The sequence below is a fragment of the Odocoileus virginianus genome, chromosome 20 (genome assembly GCF_023699985.2).
Source record: "Odocoileus virginianus isolate 20LAN1187 ecotype Illinois chromosome 20, Ovbor_1.2, whole genome shotgun sequence".
NCBI lineage: Eukaryota > Metazoa > Chordata > Mammalia > Artiodactyla > Cervidae > Odocoileus > Odocoileus virginianus.
In genome coordinates this window covers 36,539,658-36,561,962 of record NC_069693.1, presented here as the reverse complement: position 1 = coordinate 36,561,962, position 22,305 = coordinate 36,539,658, and the positions used below count along the sequence as shown (strand labels likewise).

The 22,305-nt window shown below is 37.7% G+C and overlaps 1 protein-coding gene across 1 annotated transcript in view; it reads left to right on the top strand.

Annotated features, from left to right (window-relative positions):
* The window catches only part of LPCAT2 (lysophosphatidylcholine acyltransferase 2), a 65,334-nt gene that overhangs the window by 11,075 nt on the left and 31,954 nt on the right, over positions 1–22,305 (top strand). Inside the window, exons 5-11 of the mRNA XM_020900525.2 lie at positions 183–243; positions 930–988; positions 2,460–2,494; positions 5,178–5,232; positions 15,364–15,446; positions 18,714–18,839; positions 20,695–20,848. Of these exons, the coding sequence (XP_020756184.1) occupies positions 183–243; positions 930–988; positions 2,460–2,494; positions 5,178–5,232; positions 15,364–15,446; positions 18,714–18,839; positions 20,695–20,848 (573 nt within the window). The remainder of the gene's footprint in view (positions 1–182; positions 244–929; positions 989–2,459; positions 2,495–5,177; positions 5,233–15,363; positions 15,447–18,713; positions 18,840–20,694; positions 20,849–22,305) is intronic.

The following is a 22,305-nucleotide window of genomic DNA, read 5'->3' as shown; positions in this document are numbered from 1 at the left end:
GACCATACTTCTTTTAGAGCAAAACTGAATAATCTGATTCTAGGTTTCACTGGAATCAAGTGCTAGCCTTTTATTTTATTTTTGCTTTATAAAAATTGGCAACTGTGAAATCATAAGAAAGCAAGTAAAGAGGTAATCTGTTAATTAGACTGACGTATTAAATCTATTCCTTTTCTCCCAAGATATTAGTTTTCCCAGAAGGTACTTGTACTAATCGGTCCTGTTTGATTACTTTTAAACCAGGTGAGATCAATTAAATTATGTATTGTGACAAAATAATATGGATGATTTCTCAAATGATCTAATAATAAATATACAAAATAACTCATCAGTTTGCTTGGAACATTTCTTATTTTCTGATAAAAAGTTTTCAATAATGTGAATCCACAGCTCACTCTTTTACTTTCTCTTTTGGTATCATAACACCTTCTTCTTTGGAATGTCGTATGTGTGTGTGAGTGTGTGTTTGAGCAGAAACTACTAGCAATTTTTCTTTTCCTCCAAGAACAACCCCTACAGACACTTGGGGTCTGTGTCATTAAGTTAGAAAACCTATTTCAATTATCATTATAATGCTTTCAATTCCTTCTGAGGTTCATGCCTTTTAAAAATATTATGAAGTTGTGAATTTTATAGCAATTTATAATTTCATATGTCATTTCACAGTAATTACTAATATTTTTAAATAGAGATAGAAAGAATATTTTAAGTGACTTAGGCATAACATTTAATATTTTGCTTACATATTTCTAAATTTAAAAATCTCTCATTTTGGCTAACATTAGGAATTTACCAACATTTAGCCAATAGTTTATGTGTACTCTTAAAACATTTAGTATATTTACATCATTTATTATTAATTTTTTAATCACTCTAAAACCTGTATTCACATAAAGAGCATGTTGTAAAATTTCACTATGTGGTTATAGGAGCCTTCATTCCAGGAGTTCCAGTGCAGCCAATTCTCCTCAGGTACCCAAACAAGCTGGTAAGCATCATATTTTGCTATGAGAAGAATCTCACCATTCCAAACAGCACAAATTCTCTAGGACCCCTTTTGCTTGAATAAATTGATGAATAGATAAATGGTGGGAACAGGTGAGCAGTCTCATTCTCCTTGCCACATTTAGTTTTTAAAAATGTGGGAGACTGGGGAGTTCCCTGGTGGTCCAGGGGTTAGGGCTTCACCTTCTGGTGTTGGGAGTGAAGGTTGGATCCCTGGTTGAAGAGCTAAGATCCCACATGCCTCATGGCCAGAAAATCAGAACATAAATAACAGATGTAATATTATAACACATTCAATAAAGTTTTCTTTTTAAAAATCTGAAGCCTGGTTTACAACCTTAAAAAAAAGATACTTTCTTAAGAAACTTGTGAGGTAGGCACAAATTGGTTGATACCAACTTTTGATACTGCTTTTGCTATTACTAAGCTACAGGAAGATATCTCCTTAGCTTCTGCCCTGTTGTTCCTGTGATGGTATGAGCAAGTCTCAGCTCCAGGGTCTCTTAGATTGGATTTGAAAAAGCTCTCATAAAGTTGTGATTTTTCATTAAGCTTGAAAGGAATAACTTCTCCTGATTCAATGGTCATTACTGGTGGAGAAGGATTGAAGTAGCAGGATAAATTTGGAAGAGGCTTGGTGTTCAATGACAGTCAGTACTTAGTAGCTGTGACACTTGGCAAGTAGCTTAAATAAGAAAATAGCTGCAAAGAACTTCACATTCTACAGAAAGTCCATATGGGCTCAGGAAATAGTCTTTGCTCCGGCAAGATGCATTGTTGTCTCCTGGATATTGGTTGTGTCACCATTTTCCTAAAGAAAGTCATTTTTTGGCAGGGAGAGGGATGTTTTGTTTCTGAGAGGAACTTTCTTTACTATAGAATTTACATAAAAAGGCAAGATGTAATTATTTGTGATTATGTTATTTAAGATTGAGTGCTTGATCAACTTCCTATCAGTGGTTGATTTCTCAGCTTTGCATACTTTTAGTTAATTTATCAAAGTTTTGGTCAATATACTTCTGCCTATGGATTTGCATTTGTCATTTATCCAAATTCCTTCACTCTGTACTTTTTCACTACTATAGTCTCTTCTCCCATGTAAACTTCTTTTTGAGAACTGACGTGTTCTGGTTTTTGTGACAATTAATTATCCAGATATATTTGTATTAGGAAAATAGTTAAGCATACACAATAGTTTAAAAAAAAAAAATTCAGAGCAACTTCATTCCATAAAAAGATACGTGGTTACATATGGATGACAGACAGATCTTTGCCATGTAGATATATAATCCAAGAATTGATAGATCACTTCACTATTGTTTAGTGCTTATTTTACTTTTCAACATATTGCTTTTAATTCAAAAAGGAAGTATATGAATACCAATATCAAAATAAAATTTTTTATTTTGTTTGATATTTTTTCTGTAATAGTTTAAATACTATTGTTATTCTAGGATACTGTGACTTGGACGTGGCAAGGATATACATTGTAAGTTGCTTACATTATTATTCATTTATATAAATTCTATTCAAGTGATGAAAGAGAAAGAATATGTTCTTTTTTTTTTAAAGCCTTGTTTTTGTAGAAGTAAAAATTTCTCATCAGAGCCTTAAATAACTGATAAATTTCTGTAGAGAGCATAACTATCTTGCCCATTAAACCCCAGTGTCTCCCATGTGCAGAATTCTAGTTGTTTGTCAGTTCTAATGTGTCTCAAGTGTTTACCAATTCTTAAGAAACATTCCAGTGATCTCATTTGCATCCTCTTTAGCTTAAATTTTGTAGTTTCATTCTCATTGAAAATTTAACGTTATCTGGTGTCTCCATCTTTTTTTCACTTCATTGGTTTAAACAGTCCAGAGCAGTTTAGTCATATGGCCTGAAATAGTTGTGATAATGTCTGATTTGAGTTGAGGAAATAGCTAAGCAAGTTTTCACTTCCACTCTTGGGTTTTGAGAGGCTGGGAAATCAGCAGTTTCTGTAAACAGTTAAGAGAGGAATACAGTTTCACTCTTAAACAAGCTGAAGTGAAATAGACCTTTTAAAAAGAACAGAACACATAGAATCTTACTTTCTCTCAAGAAGTTCTTTTGTTTAGTTCTCTTCCCTATTCATTCAGGTGCCTCCTTTGGTCCTTTTACCTGTGCAGACAACATTGACATCCCTCAGTGTTCACCTCAAGGAACCTAGCTGGCTTTGGGCTGCAGGAGAGAAAAATAAAATTATAAACCTTCCCCAAAATAAAAAAAAAATAATAAAAAAAAAGACAACCTGTTTACATTTTGGGTTTGAGGGCTTTCCCAGAGCTTAGGCAATAATGCCTTTTGATACTGTTACACACAGAGCTCAAATTATTGATGGATAGGTGACCATCACTTGGAAATATTTACAAGAAATCATACTTTGCCTTCAAATACATTGTAGACAATCCAAACAACTTATGAAAATTAGATTTTTTCCGCTACAAACTTATTTTCTCCATTTTTTGTGTATGTAAATTGCTTTGAAATAATACATTTAAATCAGAATAGATGGGCTGATTACATGTGTTAATAAATACTGATACTTGTGAGACATTTATATTCCTGTTATGCTTCAGTCCTTGGTAGTCAAAGTTAAGTAAATAACACTATAAATAGGGCACATAAACTGTAAAGGATATCTATTTATTCCCTTGGCTAGAATACCTTTCCTGTCATTACTAATTTCAAATTCCTGGTTTTCAGAAACAAATAGTATGAGAACATTTTAGAAACAAATACCTGAAAATTGAGAGATAACATATTTATATTTCCTGAGGTATGTCATCCTCAGTGCCTTTACAAGTTAAGTCCTCTTAGAGATAGTGACTTTGGGTTCATTGTGAATTTTTTTGGTTTTGCAGCTGGAGTAGTGGAAATGAAGGTCAAATAGGAGATTGGGAGTAAATAGAGTGGCTGAGTATTTAATCTAGGCTTCTAACCTGAGAAGTATGTGACAGGAGGAAAATAGGAGAGACAATACAGCTAAGAAAGAGAGGAAAAAAAAATTTTCAGAGTTAAAGATATCTTAGGATTTGTAAACAAACACAAGACCTTCTAAAGAAACAACTTTTTTATCTTAGGTCACATCGCACTCATGCATGGTAACATCCCATTTTTACCTTATCTTCTCATCTCCATCATATTATATTTAGCACTGTGCCTATTATGTCTAAATCAGTTTCCCCAATTGTCCTTGAGGATTCCATAAGAAATGCTGTTTGGTTTGTCTGTAGTGTGGACAAGTCGAGTTTAAAGAGATGTTGTGTGTGGTTTCATTTTTTTTTAAAATAGTGTTCAAAATTTTCAAATCAATATTCAAATCATTGAATTCCAAAGCTCTTTTTTAATCATTAAAGAACAATTTACTTAATGAGAGATAATATGGATTGGCTTTTATTTTCATGGGCCCACATTTTTTTTTTCACTATTAAAAAAAATTTAGTAACATAATAGTCTACTCAGGAGTTTTTCTATAGACAAATACTGTATCTTAAAATATGACTGTGAGTAGTTTTCTCTAGGCCTAGGAGTCTTAGCTGTCAAGGAGACTTCAAATTTGGGGTCCATTCTGGGGTTCAATATGTACCACAAATACATATTTGGTATTGTGCTTGGCAATTTAACCTTTGAATATCAAGAATAGTTCTCTATCCTCCAGTTAAAAAAAATATCCTATGATAAACCATGGGGGCTTCCCAGGTGGCACAGTGGTAAAGAATTTGCCTGCCAATGTAGGAGATGCAAGACACAGGTTCAATCCCTGGGTCAGAAATATCCCCTGGAGAAGGAAATGGCAATCCACTCCAGTATTTTTGGGAAATCCCAAGACAGAGGAGCCTGTTGGGCTACAGTCCATGGGGTTGCAAAGAGTCAGACATGACAGAGCAACTGAGCACATGAGAAACCATAAAGGAAAAGAATATTAAAAAGACTGTATAATAAATAATTCAAAAGAGTAAATAAAAAATTTTAAAAAGAGTAGTTCTCTAAGCCCAAAAAGTGGTATAGCAGCAGAATGGCATCTATAAATGCAGAATACACACAAAGAGTGACAAGGGTTGCTTGTTTGTCAGGAAAGGATTGTTGAGCAATATTAGATAGTACTTGTGTTACCACATAAAAATGGCCTTCTCTCTTTTCTCCTCAGCATTCAACTTTGTGTGCTTACTTGGTGCCAGCCCTTCACAAGGGTGGAAGTTGAGGTAAGTGGTTCAAAATGTAGCCTTGAAACTTGTGGTTTGGCCTTTCTTATCATAGTGAATTTTCAGTCTGGAGAGATCAGATGTAGAAAGATTGGAAGTTAAGTTTGTCACCTTGAAAATAAGCCCTGTTCTTTTGCAAATTGTGTATCTAAACCCAAGCTGTCAGAGCTAGCGCTTAAACTGTGTTGGGAAGCACAACTTCCTAGCTTCTGGGAATTTCCAACATGTCACCACCCTGATTGGCCATATTTGCATCACTCACTCCTATCTTTTTATTCCTTTTAATGCTGACAAATAGATTTAAGGGACTAGGTCTGAGAGACAGAGTGCCTGATGAACTGTGGATGGAGGTTCGTGACATTGTACAGGAGACAGGGGATCAAGACCATCCCCAAGGAAAAAAAATGCAAAAAAACAAAATGGCTGTCTGAGGAGGCCTTATAAATAGCTGTGAAAAGAAGAGAAGCGAAAAGCAAAGGAGAAAAGGAAAGATATACCCATTTGAATGCAGAGTTCCAAAGAATAGCAGGGAGAGACAAGAAACCCTTCCTCAGTGATCAGTGCAAGGAAATAGAGGAAAATAATAGAATGGAAAGACTAGAGATTTCTTCAAGAAAATTAGAGATACCAAGGAAACATTTCATGCAAAAATGGGCTCAATAATGAACAGAAATGGTATGGACCTAACAGAAGCAGAAGATATTAAGAAGAGGAGGCAAGAATACACAGAAGAACTGTATAAAAAAGTTCTTCGCGACCCAGATAATCATGACGGTGTGATCATTCATCCAGAGCCAGATATCCTGGAATGAGAAGTCAAGTGGGCCTTAGGAAGCATCACTACGAACAAAGCTAGTGGAGGTGATGGAATTCCAGTTGAGCTATTTCAAATCCTAAAAGACGATGCTGTAAAAATGCTGCACTCAACATGCCAGCAAATTTGGAAAACTCAGCAGTGGCCACAGGACTGGAAAAGGTCAGTTTTCATTCCAATCCCAAAGAAAGGCAATGCCAAAGAATGCTCAAACTACTGCACAATTGCACTCATCTCACACGCCAGTAAAGTAATACTCAAAATTCTCCAAGCCAGGCCTCAGCAATACATGAACTGTGAACTTCCAGATGTTCAAGCTGGTTTTAGAAATGGCAGAGGAACCAGAGATCAAATTACCAACATCTGCTGGATCATCAAAAAAGCAAGAGAATTCCAGAAAAGCATCTATTTCTGCTTTATTGATTATGCCAAAGCTTTTGACTATGTAGATCACAATAAGCTGTAGAAAATTCTTCAAGAGATGGGAATACCAGACCACCTGACCTGCCTCTTGAGAAACCTGTATGCAGGTCAGGAAGCAACAGTTAGAACTGGACATGGAACAACAGACTGGTTCCAAATAGGAAAAGGAGTATGTCAAGGCTGTATATTGTCACCCTGCTTATTTAACTTCTATGCAGAGTACATCATGAGAAACGCTGGGCTGAATGAAGCACAAGCTGGAATCAAGATTGCCAGGAGAAATATCAATTAACCTCAGATATGCAGATGATACCGCCCTTATGGCAGAAAGTGAAGAACTAAAAGAGCCTCTTGATGAAGGTGAAAAAGTTGGCTTAAAGCTCAACATTCAGAAAACTAAGATCATGGCATCCGGTACCATCACTTCATGGCAAATAGATGGGGAAACAGTGGCAGACATTATTTTTGGGGGCTCCAAAATCCCTGCAGATGGTAACTGCAGCCATGAAATTAAAAGACACTTGCTTACTCCTTGGGAGGAAAGTTATGACCAACCTAGACAGCATATTAAAAAGCAGAGACATCCATTGTCAACAAAGGTCTGTCTAGTCAAGGCTATGGTTTTTCTAGTAGTCATGTATGGATGTGAGAGTTGGACTATAAAGGAAGCTGAGTGCCAAAGAATTGATACTTTTGAACTGTGGCATTGCAGAAGACTCTTGAGAGTCCCTTGAACTGCAAGAAGATCCAACCAGTCCATCCTAAAGGAGATCAGTCCTGCGTGTTCATTGGAAGGACTGATGTTGAAGCGGAAACGCCAATACTTTGGCCACCTGATGCAAAGAGCTGACTCATTGGCAAAGACCCTGATGCTGGGAAAGATTGAGGGCAGGAGGAGAAGGGGACAACAGAGGATGAGGTGGTTGGATGGCATCACGGACTCGATGGACATGGATTTGAGTGAACTCCGGGAGTTGGTGATGGACAGGGAGGCCTGGCATGCTGCTGTCCATGGGGTCACAAAGAGTCAGACACAACTGAGCTGAACTGAATGCTGACCTCTGCCAAGTTTCATGATAAACCTTCACATCCTGACCAAAGGAGCTACAGTAGCTGGTGGAATCCCCGCAGCTTCTTGAAGAATTATGTTCTGTGAAATCTGAGAGATTGTGAGAGGCAGAGTCAGAAACTCTCATTTTTAGAATCAGTCTGCACGTGGAAAACCTGAAGAAATCGTGTTATATGAGCCGTTAAGGCAGAAGAGCCATAAAGGCAGCTTGTATCATCATTCACAGGACACTTTTTCACATTCAGTTCCAGTGGCAGGTGGGGAGTGGGGGAGTAATTAGAATGTTCTGAAAATTCTGACCAGATTTTTAAGACTTTGAAGATTGATTCCAAGAACTCTGCTTAGTTTCTAGGGATGACATGGAATAATGGGCCTTTGAGTTCAGAGTCTTGTTGGCTTTGGTGATACCCTTAGGTAGCCTCTGAAGAGAGAGGATCAGAATAGTGGTTCTCCAGATTTTTGCCTGGATTTTCCAATTGCATCCTCAGCTTTTGTAATGAAAACCTTAAGTTTGTGTATGTAATTCAGAGTCCTGAGTGGGGGCCAGTGCTCTAAGTGATAGGACTGTGGAATTTAAGTTATAAGAATCCTATTTTACCTTGTTGGATAGCTTGGTTATTCAGCCATTTAGGTGTCAATAATGCCAAATGTTGTAGGAGCACAAATTATGTCAGAGTGAGTTTGACCACAATGAAATTTTTCTTGAGACTTGCTGGTTGCTTGCCTGCCGTGAAAATACTTGTTTATTAATTATGTGTCACACTTCCCCACTTTTATAACCAGCTCAGTATCTCTCCGTGTGACCAGAAAACACTAGATCTTGGAATATACTTTGATGTTTCTAGAGAAACAAGTTCAATTCCTGAGTCTATGAAATAAACTGACAACAGGTAGATTAACAGCGAAAAAGATATATACAAATTTATTAATCTGTATCCTAATAAGTTTAGAAAGTACGAGGAGAAGCAAAATGAATCAGATTTCTTTTTCTGAGACTTCTCAGTGCCTTTGAAATGTTTGACCACTGAACCCCTTTTCTCTCTGGAAACCCCCTAGAACCAGTGTTCCATAGAATAGCGTTTTGGGAATCCTTGTTGGAAAGAAATTCTTTATTACTTCTAAGTACTCTGAGCGCTGCTGTTCCTTCTTGAATAGCTGCTCAGATAGCTAGCCCTGTTTTCTTTATCTAAAAAGAAAAAGAAAACCCAAACATAAAACATGCATACTATCTTCTCTGCAAATTCAGAGATACTGTTTTTATATATGTGTGTGAGAAGTCACTCAGTCATGTCTGACTCTTTGTGATCCCATGGCTTGTAGCCTGCCAGACTCCTCTGTCCATGAGATTTTCCAGGCAAGAATACTGGAGTGGTTGCCATTTCCTTTTCCAGGGGATCTTCCCGACCCAGGGATCAAACCCAGGTCTCCTGCATTGCAGGCAGATTCTTTACCACTGAGCCACCTGGGAAACTCATTTATATATATATATGTGTGTGTGTGTGTGTGTGTGTGTATATATATATAAAAACTTAAGAGGAAGGAACAACATATATATATGTTACCCCTCTTTAGCTAAGATCTATCAGTAGATGTGAAAATGCATACAGAACTGTTCATGTTTTTGTCTAGCACACATGTCAGTGGTCAAATTCTGTTACAACAGATGTATGCAAATTCCTCATGCTTTTGCCCTGACCATTGTTACCACATTTCCTTTCTGGGTGGTGGCTTCCTTTCTTTCTTTTCAATTACAGTATTTGCATCCTCCTACCAGTTCTTAGACCATTCAAATATTTTCTGCAAAGCAAAGAATATATCCTTTGTTCGATAACTTCACACCCAAAATAGCTTTCAACTAGTTGAAAACAGCTGAATAGGTAGGGATTTGAGGTGTAAGAATTGAAGATGGAAATTTGTGGAGTTCAAATGGGATATTCTTGTTTTTGTTGTTGTTTAGTCGCTCAGTCGTTTCCAACCCTTCTGTGACCCCATAGACTGTAGCCCACCAGGCTCCACTGTCCATAGGATTTCACAGGCAAGAATACTGGAGTGAGTTGCCATTTCCTTCTCCAGGGAGTCTTCCAACTCAGGGATCAAACCTGTGTCTCCTTCACTGGCAGATGTATTCTTTACCACTGAGCACCTGGGAAGTCCCAATTCTTATTTTAATTGTAATTTGAAATTTATGAGTCTGCCTTTCACCCAGGGGACTCCTAGCTACTTTATGCCTTTTGAATATGTTGATTCCTCACTATTGGGTTGTAATTGGAAAATGTGTCCCAGAGGCCCACCAGACACTACGTATATGCACACCATGGCTCAAGACTCTCACAAGGGACTTCCCTGGTGGTCCAATGATTATGACTCTATTTCTGCTTTGCAAACTTTGCAAATAAGTTCATCTGTACCATTTTTCCAGATCACAAATGTAAGTGATATTATATGATGTTTGTTTTTCTCTTTCTGACTTACTTCACTCTGTATGACAAGCTCTAGGTCTATCTACGTCTCTGCAAATGGCACTATTTCAAAGAACTGCACATTTCTTAAGATTCACTTGTTAAAATCCTTTTCTGTTACTTAGAGGAGGAAAAGATTGATTGTCGTATCATTACTAATCAATCTTCCTCTCATCGTCATCTATTTAGTAGAAAGGAATGTGCTCATGTGGTCAGTAAACAACGAATAAACCAGCTTTACTGGTTCAGAGTATTCATGCAAAAGACTGGCTCTGAGTAACAGAGAGCCTTAAACAATGCTTGAGGGAATTGGGGCTTAATCTTGTGTGGAGTCTAAGGCCCTTGAGGAGGTACTTTTGGGACCAAAAGTACAAACAAAGGATGCTAGTGTGGGAAGCAGTCCAGTTAGACTCTGACCTCCTCCTCATCTGGGTCAGAATGGTACAGAGTAAATAGGGTGAGGGAGGAGAGAAGATTGCAGCGAGGAAGGGAATGGAGCTGTGGAGCCTGTTCCAGGTGCAATGGGAAAGTGAATTGCAGTTCACATGGGATGCTGTAGGGGAGGAGAGATTTCCCTCTGCCCATCCAGGTTCAGTTCCTGAGTCTGTGAAATAAACCAACAACAGGTTGATTAACAGCAGAAAAGATATATACAGATTTATTAATTTTTCATGTGGTATATGCAAGGGCATCACAGGGAATAAAAAGTGAATACCCAAAAAGAGTGAGATTTGAGAGCTTGTATACCTTATTATTAATAATCAAACAGGGGAGGGAGGGCATAGGCCACTTAGGGGAGAATAAATGATTTTTAAGAAAGAACAGTAGGCTCTTAGAAGAGATGGGAGATGTGATGGTGTGTGATAAAGTTTGTCTGGGTGTGATGTTGCCTTCTGGTCTCCTGCCCTCTGATGAGAGTCAGTCTTGCCTGTATGATGAAACTCCCTAGGAGGAGATTTAGGACAGTTGAGTTCTTTTTGGAAGATCTGTCATAGGCAGATAAGGGGCGTTCAGAAAGCATCTCCCTCCACTGCTGTTTTTTCAAGTGTCTTCAGCTTAAAATAATCAATATATCTAAGAGGCATATTTGATGTGGCATGTCCTGAACTCCTTCACTGTCTCCTTTTCTAAACTTGAAAATGAAGTATCATTGAAATGAAAGTGGAATTGCAAATTGAGACACAAGGACCATGTTTGAAACAGGAAAATAGGATGGCAGCAGGTCAAAGAGGGATATAAGAGGACTTCCACACAGCAGTGAGGTTCAATTTAAGTAACTTGATCCTCGCCCATCACATTGACAATAAAAAAAAAATAGACTTGGTGTTAAGATCATGTATTTTGGCCCACCTGCACAAACTAGAAGGACAAAAAATCTTCAGTAGAAGAAACAAAAAAACTTTTTTTTGTCTCATTGCAGCTTGTGGGATGTTAGTTCCCTGACCAGGGATCGAATCCATGTCCCCTGCAATGGAAGTGTGGCATCCTAAACAATGGACTGCCAGGGAATTCCCAAAAAAGTACTTTAATATTTGGAGCCAGCATGGTCACCTTGGGAAATTACATAATTTTTCAAGCAGCTCCAAGAACTTGAACATGAATTTGTAGTAGCCTCAGCCAGTGAGGTTTTGTACCTTTGCTGAGCATCTCTCAGTTAGCATCACTCTCTAACAGGATTGGGAAGGCAGGATCAGGAGAGGTGACTGAGCATGTGATTAGCACCCTGCATGTGGCAGAAGTGGCAGATTTAGGTGCAGAAAAGTCACATAGAAGTGTCTGACTCCCAAAGTCCAGTGTAGACAGGCAGACAGATGTTGCCAAGAGGGGTTGGATAGAGAAGGATGAAAAAAGGTGCTGAGAGAGACCATCAGGTTCTTAGAGTTTCTACATGACTAGGCTAAGGGAGGAGTAAACACTGATAGATAATCAGAAAGTCATGGAAAACCTTGTCAGAGGAGGATATTGGAATGGCCAAGGCAGAGTTGAGAAGGGTATCTTGGCCAGGTGAAGGGGCTGTGAAATCAAGATAGGCCATCAGTGTGGATACTGAGGATAGCAAGAGAAGATAAAGGTAGAAACTTTGTGGCAGAAAACTTATAGTCCTGGGGTCATGGGATATTTAGGTGTGTATTAGGGTTCAGTGATAGATAATGGCAATCATGTTACCCTCTCTCTGGCTGCTCTTCCTTCCAAATAAAAGATACGTTAATGCAGTGAAACTTGAATGACTTTGTACAAATTGGAAATGCGATATAGAGGACAAAGTCTTCTCCAAGGAGAAGTGACTTATTAGAATTTCCACTGAATGGCTTCTCAGAAGGGTTGGGGGTCTCCAAGACCTATGACTGTCAAATCCAGACTGTTAATTATTTTGAACTCTCAGTGGAAATTTTTTTTTATGTGGAAAATACTACCTGCTCTAAAAGCAACCAAACTCATAGTTCATTGTATTGTGTTCAGTTAGCAGTGTAACAGCAATGTGCTTTTATGACCCACCAATCAAGTGTATTATAAATGATCATTTGACTTTTTAAAAATGAATAGTTATTTGACAATTTAAAACTTTAATTGATCATATTATTTTGTTAGTTTTTCTGTGAACATCTCTTTTAACATAGTTTTCTCCCTTGGATTTCATCCTAAGCAACTCTGAGAGATTTTAACTTGAACAGGATGGAGGGAACTTCTAGAATTATTTATTTGCAGATTGTTTGTTGCTCTGGATATATAAGTGGTGTGGGGACCTCTGGTGGCTTAGTTTATTTTTCCAGCTTGGAGAACGACTAGGTACTAAGTGAAAAGCTAGACTTAGAAGTCTGGTTGAAAAGGAGGGAATCTAGTCAAATTTTTTCCTTTGACAGTAGAGGTAATTGAGGCCTATAAAGGCTAAATGACTTTTCCAGGATCTCGCACAGCAGAGCCAAGGCGTCAACCCAGGCCCATTCTCTCTCCACACTGTGACATTGTCCTCTTGGAGAGGATGTTTAAAAAAAAAGTGAGAAGTAAAATGACATTATCCTATGATTTCTGTCCATTTTATCCTAAAAATGTCCTTTGGGTCCATTCTGGCCTCTACATCCTCCCTCTCTATGCTCATGTTATTACCATCACTCACAGGTTGATTGCGGTTGTCTCCAGGGCTCCTCCCTGCTCTGAGCCTCTTCCCCTTTGGTTATCAACTCCCTGCCACCAAAGTTACTGCTCAAAAACTTGGACCTGGTCATTTGACTCTCTTGTTTAAACTTCATCTCTGAGTCACCATTGCCTGTAGGCTTCTGAAATATGATTAACAGGCTTGAAAACAGATCTGTGTGAGTCCGAAAGTGGTGTTATTTATACAAATCTTTATTTTTCTTTCAAGCTGTGACCTGGTCATTTGTGTGTGGCCTTAGCTATATTGTTTAACCTCTCAGAGCCACATTCTTTACCTATCAAAGGGAAATGGGTAGAATTTGCCTCATGAAATTGTTGAAAGAGTTCATCACATAAAACCCTTTATATAGGACTGGATAAAGTAGATGTGGTACATATATACAATGCAATATTACTCAGCCATATAAAGGAATGAAACTGAGTCATTTGTAGAGATGTGGATGGACCTAGAGACTGTCATACAGAGTGAAATAAGTCAGAAAGAGAAAAATATCATATATTATTGCATATATGTGGAATCTAGAAAAATGGTATAGATGATCTTATTTGCAAAACAGAAATAGAGACACAGACACAGAGAACAAACGTATGGGTTGGGGGGAATGGAAATAGGGTGGGATGAATTAGGAGGCTGGGATTGAGATATATACACTATTGATACTATGTTTAAAATAGGTGAGAACCTACTGTATAGCACAGGGAACTCAGTGCTCCGTGGTGCCCTCAATGGGAAGGAAATGCAAAAAAGAGGGGATATTGGTATACCTATAACTGATTTGCTTTGCTGTACGGTAGAAACTAACACAATTATAAAGCAATTACACTCCAATAGAAGTTAATTTAAAAAAAAAAAACCTTATATAAACTACCCAGCACACAGTAGATGCTTGAGGATGGTAACTCTTATTGGTGGACTTAGCTCACTGAATCATACATTTCTGTCTCTACATGAAGACCTCCTTGAGTGCAGAACTTTCCTGTTGTGTTCTCAAGGCTTAGTGCGGTACCTGAAAGATACCAGGTGCCTAAGCAGTATTTTTTAAATGGAAATGAGCCATGAAATCTTGAGCAATTCATTTAATCTTTGTGAACCCCAATTCCTTATGACTAGAATTGAAAGGATGAGTGAAATAAAATAATACATATTAAACACCTAGCATGGGGCCTGGTTCATAACTGATAAACAGTAGCTATTGACAAGATCATGCTTATCCTCAAAAAGTCAAGATCAAGTGTTAGGTTTTCTGTAAAACCTCTTTGATTGCTTTTCCCAGCCCCTTGGCCAAATTAATAATTTCCTGTCACTCATACTCATACTCCAGGAGAGTTGTAAAATATGACAGACAGGCCTTGGGCTGAATCCTGGTCATGTGACCTATATAACTTTAAATAAGTTAATTAAGCTTTTAAGCCCTATCATTAGGGATAATGATAGTGTGTGTTGTGTCAGTCTACGCTATTAAAATATGTATCTTCTTTAGAGCAGGAGTTAGGGTTCTGTTCTTCTTACCTGGTACATAGTAGGTGCTCAAAAAATGTAAAATGACTTAAATACAGTACCAAAACCTTGTTGATGTTAGAAAACTATAACCAAAAACAAGGACAGTATCAATGAGGTATCACAGAATATCACGTGGAGAAAAAAAGTAAAATTTAAAATGATAAAGGAAAACATGATGTTAGACAAAATATAGAAAGCCCACACAGGGTTAAAAAACAAGCAGAAGAAATGATAAAACATAAAGTTTGATCAAGTGATAAAGTATGACTGATACAGGAATAGATAGAGAAGATAAACTGCAAAAAACAAAGTGCTACTCCTAATAACATTTTCAAACACAAAGGCTGGGTGGGAGAAAAGGCAGCTTTGAGAATAAGATCTGAGCAGTTTCAGCTTTACAGCTTCCAGAATTCCAGACATTGACTCATTTAATCCTCACCACAGCCTGGGATGTGGGTGATCATAGCTCTCTTTTTAGAGTTGAGGAGACAGTTAAGAAAATTTAAAGGTCATAATAGTTAACATACAGAAAGACCCAGAGCTTGAATTAACATTTCCTGAGTCCAAGCACAGTGTTCTTTACATTCTATCTTGTAACCTGTGTGCTAGAAAGGCAGGGGATTTCATATAATGACAGCTTATAAATTAATTTATTTAGCATTTAAAGTCTTAGGCCTCACAATTGTAATGGAAAAGTTTATTTGCCTTTCAGTTTATGCCTGTTCAAGTACCAAGTGATGAAGAAAGAAGTGATCCTGTCCTTTTTGCCAGTAGAATCCGGAGTTTAATGGCAGAGTAAGTATCTGTATGTGATTATAATCCGTAAATAGTTTTTAAATTATTGGTAAATGACATTTACTATTGTTTGAAGTTTTTGTTTTTTTCTTCTTGAGGGCCTCATTCCCCAACTCATTTTGGTAAGGAAAAAGAATGTTGCCCAGGAATGTAGTCAGTAAGACAATCTATAAATATTTTCCCCAAGATGTAACCCCAAACTATTGGAAACATGCCTCTGCCAGAATGGGAGCAGGAAGGGTACATGACCCAGAAGAAACCAGCCAGTGACTTCCAAAGGACGGATTCCCCCAACCTGGCCTGTCACCATCAGACAAAGGATGGTCTGAGCAGTTTATGCCGTGACCCACCTTCTATCTTCTTAGCCTCCATGTAGCTGCTGAGGCCGGGTGTTTCAAAGGCATAAATGATTACAGCACAAAAAAGGAAAAAGTCTGCAAGGGACTGCCCTAGATGCCTAAAAAAGGGGAAAAGTCACCCTCACTAAGGGGATAGCTATAAACTTAGGATTTAGAAACTGCAAAACATAAGCCAAGTGTTTTCCTGCACATAAAGGAGTTTTAACTGATTGCTCTTCTGATTATATAAATTACCTCTCCTCCTATAATGAAATAGTGTGTTATATTGAGTTGGTTTTTTCTCAAAAACCCTAATGAACTTTTTGGCCAACCCAATACTGTCCCCACCACCCAGGCAGTCTCAGAGCCCTCCAGGTGTGTATACTCTCCCCCAGCACCACATCCTTCTGTCATGTCCAGCAGTGGGTTTGGAGCTAATAAGCCAGCTGTATTTATTCTCTTAGTGAAAATGCAATGAGAACTCTGAATTTAGCTTCATATCTGAATTTGGCATTATAAACAAGATATATATATTATATCAGTATGTTTATATATATTATATATATTAATACTTCACAAGAAACTAACTTTATTTTCAAAAAAATAAATGTCTAAGTCTTTGGCTGAAAAAGTTTTGTTACTCTATGTCCCAACATGTAGTTGATTAACCTAGTTTCTCGAGCAGCTACAAAATTTGCTTTGATGTTGTTTTCTTCCCTTTTCCCTTGTGTTTTCATACTAGCTTATGTCCAAAAGTTAGGAAGGAAGATAAGTATGAGGAAATGACATAATTTATATGAGATATTTTGACTTCCTGAAATGTCTAAAAACATTTTTTTGTGTGTGCCTTAAAACAGAGGAAGGATTTGTTTAAGCATCCTTTTCCTGGATTTGGAGGCGTGGAGGTAGAAGGGCCTTGGATAAAGAATAAAGGAGCAGATTTCCCTGGTGGTCTAGTAGTTAGGACACCATGCTTCCAGCACAGGTGGTGCGGGTTCGATTCCTGTTTGGGGAACTAAGATCCCATATGCTGCATGGGGTGACAAAAAAAAAAAAAATGAGTAAGAAAGACCTCAATTAGTTGTACAAGCTTGGACAAGTTCCCTCCAAGGCTCCTTTCCTCATGTGTAAAGGTGGGAGTTCTAATCCTTGCTTAGCCTTTCTTATGGTTTCGGTTATTATGAGAGTCAAGTAGGAAAGTATTTGTTGAATGCATTTGAAATGGTAAAGAGCCAAGTCAAAGTGAGTCATGGTGGTCAACCATCAATTAATATTTGCCAAACACTGTTCTAGACCATTTACTTGTATTATCTAACATAATCTTCACAGCAGCTCTGAGGCAGGTGAGGAACAGAGGCTCTGAGGGCAAAGTGTTTTGTCCAAGACCATGGCGGGTAGTGAGAGTCTCTGGCATGCATGCTCCATCACTAAGTCATGTTCAACTCTTCTGCAACCCCATGGACTGTAGCCTGCCAGGCTCCTCTGTCCATGGGATTTTCCAGGCAAGAATACTGGAGTGGGTTGCCATTTCCTTCTCCAGGGGAACTTCCCCACCCAGGGATTGAACCAGGGTCTCCTGCATTGGCAGGCAAATTCTTTACCACTGAGCCACCAGGGAAGTGAGAGTCTCTTGACTGGGATTCAGATCCATACTTCATGTTACCAAAGCCAAAGTTCTTGACTGTTTTGTTCTGTTCACTGTTATAATTCCTGAAGTGTTTTTTAATTCTTCATATTTTTTACACCAAATACTTATTAATCAAAACAGCTTAGTTGCAGGTAAGAAAAAAATGTTTATTCATATTGCATTCATTGAAAATTTAAAGTTCTTAGCCATGATTCAGCAAAGTCAAATAACAGCTGATGACATAATTTTATGATTGTCACTGAATAGGTGTGAATAAAACTTTAGCCAAGAGGGATCTGCAGGAAATTTATGTACTGCACAGGTGTTCTTCTTGTCACATAGGTGTCTTTTCAAATTCTTGTTAATATGTATTTTTGCCAAGTCTGGTTCCCTGTTAGTAGATCTCTGAGCAGGAAGGAGGTAATTGGAGTTGTGCACCTCTTTGAGGATGGAGGGTGTTTAGGTTTGGAAGAAATACAATCTTATTATCAGTTCTGTTTAGTATTTTTTGAACAGTGCTGGGTAGCAAGAAGACAATCTTCAAACTTAAAAGATGAAAAAATGCAGATGACTAATGATTTGTAGAAACTATTCACTTATAATATCTAGGTGTCATTTATCTGTTTAAATAGCATGTCCATAGGCATTCTTAGTTGGTCCTTAGAATAACCCTGTGGTTGCTTTGTGTTGTTTAGTTGCTAAGTCATGTCCAACTTTTTTGTGACTCCATAGACTATAGCCGGCCAAGCTCCTCTGTCCTTGAATTCTCCAGGGAAGAATACTCGAGTGGGTTGCTATTTCCTTCTCCAGGGGGTCTTCTTAGCCCAGTGATCAAACCCGTGGCTCCAGCTATCTCCTGCATTGTAGGTGGATTCTTTACCACTGAGCCACTAGGGACGCCCACAGTAACCCTCTGCAGGAAGTGACTATTCCTATGCGCAGATGAGAACAGTGAGGCTTAGGTTAAGTGCCAAAAGTTCCACAGCTGGTAAAAGACTCCACAGAGCCTTCAACTTAAGTTTTCTCATTACTTTCCATGGACTGAAGTCAACTACTATTATCATTGTGGTCAAAACACAAAAATGGCGAGCTGGCAGAAGCACATAGACATAAGGAAATTGACTTGGGCCACAGTAATCTGTGAAATAAAGAAATATGTCTTTGGCAATAACAAGCCAAAGTCACTGGTTCAAAAGGTAGTAAATACTTTTCCATTTACTGTTTGTTGACCAATTCAAGCTTACTGAAACATCGTCACCTTTTTTAAAAAATTGAATTTGTTTGCTTTTTAATACTTTATAGAGCTCTGAAAATTCCAGTAACAGATCACACCTACGAAGACTGCAGATTGATGATTTCAGCAGGCCAGTTGACACTGCCTATGGAAGCTGGGTTGGTGGAATTTACCAAAATCAGCCGGAAATTGAAGTAAGCGTATTTTAAAATCACCACACTTCCCTAAAGGTGTCCAAAAGAGATCTGAAATCCTGTATGTTTATTTTCTCTGGTTTCATTAATGTCCAGCTCTAGAACCTACATGGTGTTTATTAGGAAAGCCATTTCATTTATACAGTTTTGTTTGTTTAAAGAAATGCTACTTCAGAAATGTTTGTTAGTAGTGGGAGAACAAGAGATAGTAAACATGGGTCAGTACAAATCTACCTCTCTACTCAGAAATGGCTCAGAATAGTTAGTCAGTCCTGCCACCTTCTTATGAGAAGTATGGCGTAGGGACTTCCCTGGCTGTCCAGTGGTGAAGGCTTTGCCTTCCAATGCAGGGGTTGGAGTGCACCCCTGGTTGGGGTGTGAAGATCCCACAAGCCTCACAGCCAGAAAATCAAAACATAAAACAGAAGCAATACTCTAAAAATTCAATGAAAACTTTAAAAATGGTCCATATAAAAAAAGAGAAGGATGGCACAGTTATATGGTACTGGCATGAGGTGGTCAGAACTTCTCATGTGAAGTAGAAATTGACTTGTAGAGAAGCAACTCTGACCATTATTACATTTTAAATACTTCCCTAGATCAACCTTCTCCTTCTGGGCACATAATTTTTTTGTAAGGCAAAATACTCCTTTGTGATTTTATGATCTAGTTTAAAACTGTTTAGAACATTCCCTTTGAAGTTCATGGTAAGAAGGTGTAGCTTCCACATCCCTCTCTGATTACAGTTCATTGTTTTCAGGCGCATCAGTAGACCTTGGCATCCTCCCTTGGAGGGAGCTGCAGAACCAGTTACTGTATTAAAGTTCAAAAATTAAAAAAAAAAATATTTTGGGAGCTTCTCTGGTGGTCTAGTGATTAAGAATCTGCCTGCCAGTGCAGGGGACACAGGTTCGATCCCTAGTCTGGGAAGATCCCACATGCCAAGGAGCAACTTAGCCCATGGGCAGTAACTACTGAGCCTGAGCTCTGGAGCCCATGAGCCACAACTGCTGAAGCCTATGTGCCTTAGAGCTCATGCTCTGCAACAAGAGAAGCCACCACAATGAGAAGCCCAGGCACTGCAATGAAGAATGGCATCTGCCCTCACCACAACTAGAGAAAGTCTGAGTGTAGCAACAAAGACCCAGTGCAGCCAAAAATAAATAAGTAAAATTTAAAAAATACTTTTTGATAATTGATGTAGGAAATATCATTTATATCTTCTACATAACAATGTTTTGATATTGTATTTTTACAATATTCGTATAGATTTGAAAAATTTAGATAGTCAATGAACTTAGATGTAGAAGTATGTGTTAAGTCACCTGTTTAATTCTACAGGATATGATATAAGCCACTGTATATTTTCCAGTGTTTTAAAGTTTTTTATAACTAACATTGGAGGAAGTGTGCATAGTCTAATGAATCCCCCATCACAACATTGTGTGAAATGTGAGTCCATTATCAGCTGGAAAACACCTTGAAAACAAGAATTATATCTTTTTTAAAAATAACTCAGTAAGTATTGTTGACTTTAAGTAATATTTAGATTAAAATGTGAATCCTTGTTTTCTTCTCATGACTCATTTATTATCCTACCACATTGCTCATCCTCCCAGTTACTTTTCTTTCTCTCAGATACTTAGGATAATTACAGTTATGCTAATACTTTAAAAAAAAATTAGAAGTCTGTAATCATGTCCAGTACGTGCTTTAAAATATTCATTTTATTCTCCCTTTCAGATATTAACACTTCAAATATTTTCCCATCAGACAGATGAATAAAATAGCGCTCACAAAACATCCATGTGGATTGTGAAGGGCTAATAACGTGTCTTCATAACTCTTTGTTTAGATTGGATTGGGACGGGATTCGAAAGCATTTGGATGAGTATGCCGCTATTGCAAGTTCCTCAAAAGGAGGAAGAATTGGAATTGAAGAATTTGCAGAGTATTTGAAGTTGCCTGTTTCAGATGTCTTGAGACAACTTTTTGCACTCTTTGACAGGGTAGGTTAAAGTTTAATCTTTAACATTTTTATTTCATGAGTCCCCGCAGAATATAAATCAGTATGGTAGGCATTAGAAAAACTTGCTAGGTCACTGTTAAAGAACAAGACTGAGCCCATAGTTAAATTGCATGATTTTGATTTTTCCCCTTAATAGTAGTAGTAGTAGCACTAGTAGTAACAATAATAGTAATAGAATAATAATTGTGAATACGTGTATGGCAACTGTTATGAGTGTCTACTTTTTATTTTTATTTTATTATTGAAGTACAGTTGCTTTACAAATGTTGTGTTAGTTTGTGGTGAATCAGCTGTACGTATACATATATCCCCTCCTTCTTGAGCCTCCTTACCATCCCAACCCCCAAACAACTATAGTTTCTGTTTCTTTAAACACCAGGTCAGAAATAAATATTGTCACCATATAACCATATTTGTGTATAGAATTGAAAACGTTTATATAATTAGCAAGAATTTTAAAATTTATGTAAAAATCATACATTGATGATATTGGTGGCACTATTCTATTTTGAAGGTTTCTGGACTTTCCCCAAAACATCTGAAGACCAAATAGATTTTAATTTATTTATAACTAAGCTTTTAATTAAAGCTTGACTGTTTGTCTTTATAGAGGGGTTTCAGTTTTCTGTTTATGAATATGTATGTACATGGAGTTAGATAACTGAATTGTCAAAAGTTTCCTTAGGAAAAATGCATCAAGACTTCAAGTTCTCTCTCTTTCAGTTTGTTTTTTTAATATGTAAAACTTACAGTAAAACTCACTTTATGATTATAGTTTTGTGAGTTCTAACAAATGTATAGAAGCATGTAACTACCACCACATCCAAGATACACAATAATTGGGGAAGAAATTCCCTGTAGGTATGCTTTTGTAGTCAGGCCCTTCCCTCACTTTTAACTGCTGGCAGTCACTCCATCCCTTTAGATTTACCTTTTCCAGATGCCATACAAATAGAATCATTTAGTATATCCTTTTGGGTCTGGCTTCTCTCATTCAGCATAATGCATCTGAGATCCAGCCATATTGTTGCCTGTATCAGTAATTTGTCTCCTTTTATTGCTGAGTGATATTTCTATTGTGTGGATGTACCACACTTGGTGTATCCATTCCCCAGTTGAGGAACATTTGGTTTCCAGCTTTGGGCTATTATGAATATAACTGTTCAAAGTGTTCACATAGAGGTTTTTGGTTGAATGTAAATTTTCCTTTCACTTGGTAAACACTTAGGATTGGGTAAATACTTGGGTTGTGATCTTTTTATTTTGCAGTCGTTCCTGAAGGATATTTTGGTTGTACATATATAGAATTCTGTATAGAGTTCTTCCCTTTCAACAATTTAATAATTTCATCTTTTGCCTTCAGACCTCCATGATTGTACTGCCTAACTAGTTGTTTCTCAACTGCCTCCTGCTGCCGTATTTTATCCAGAGATAAAG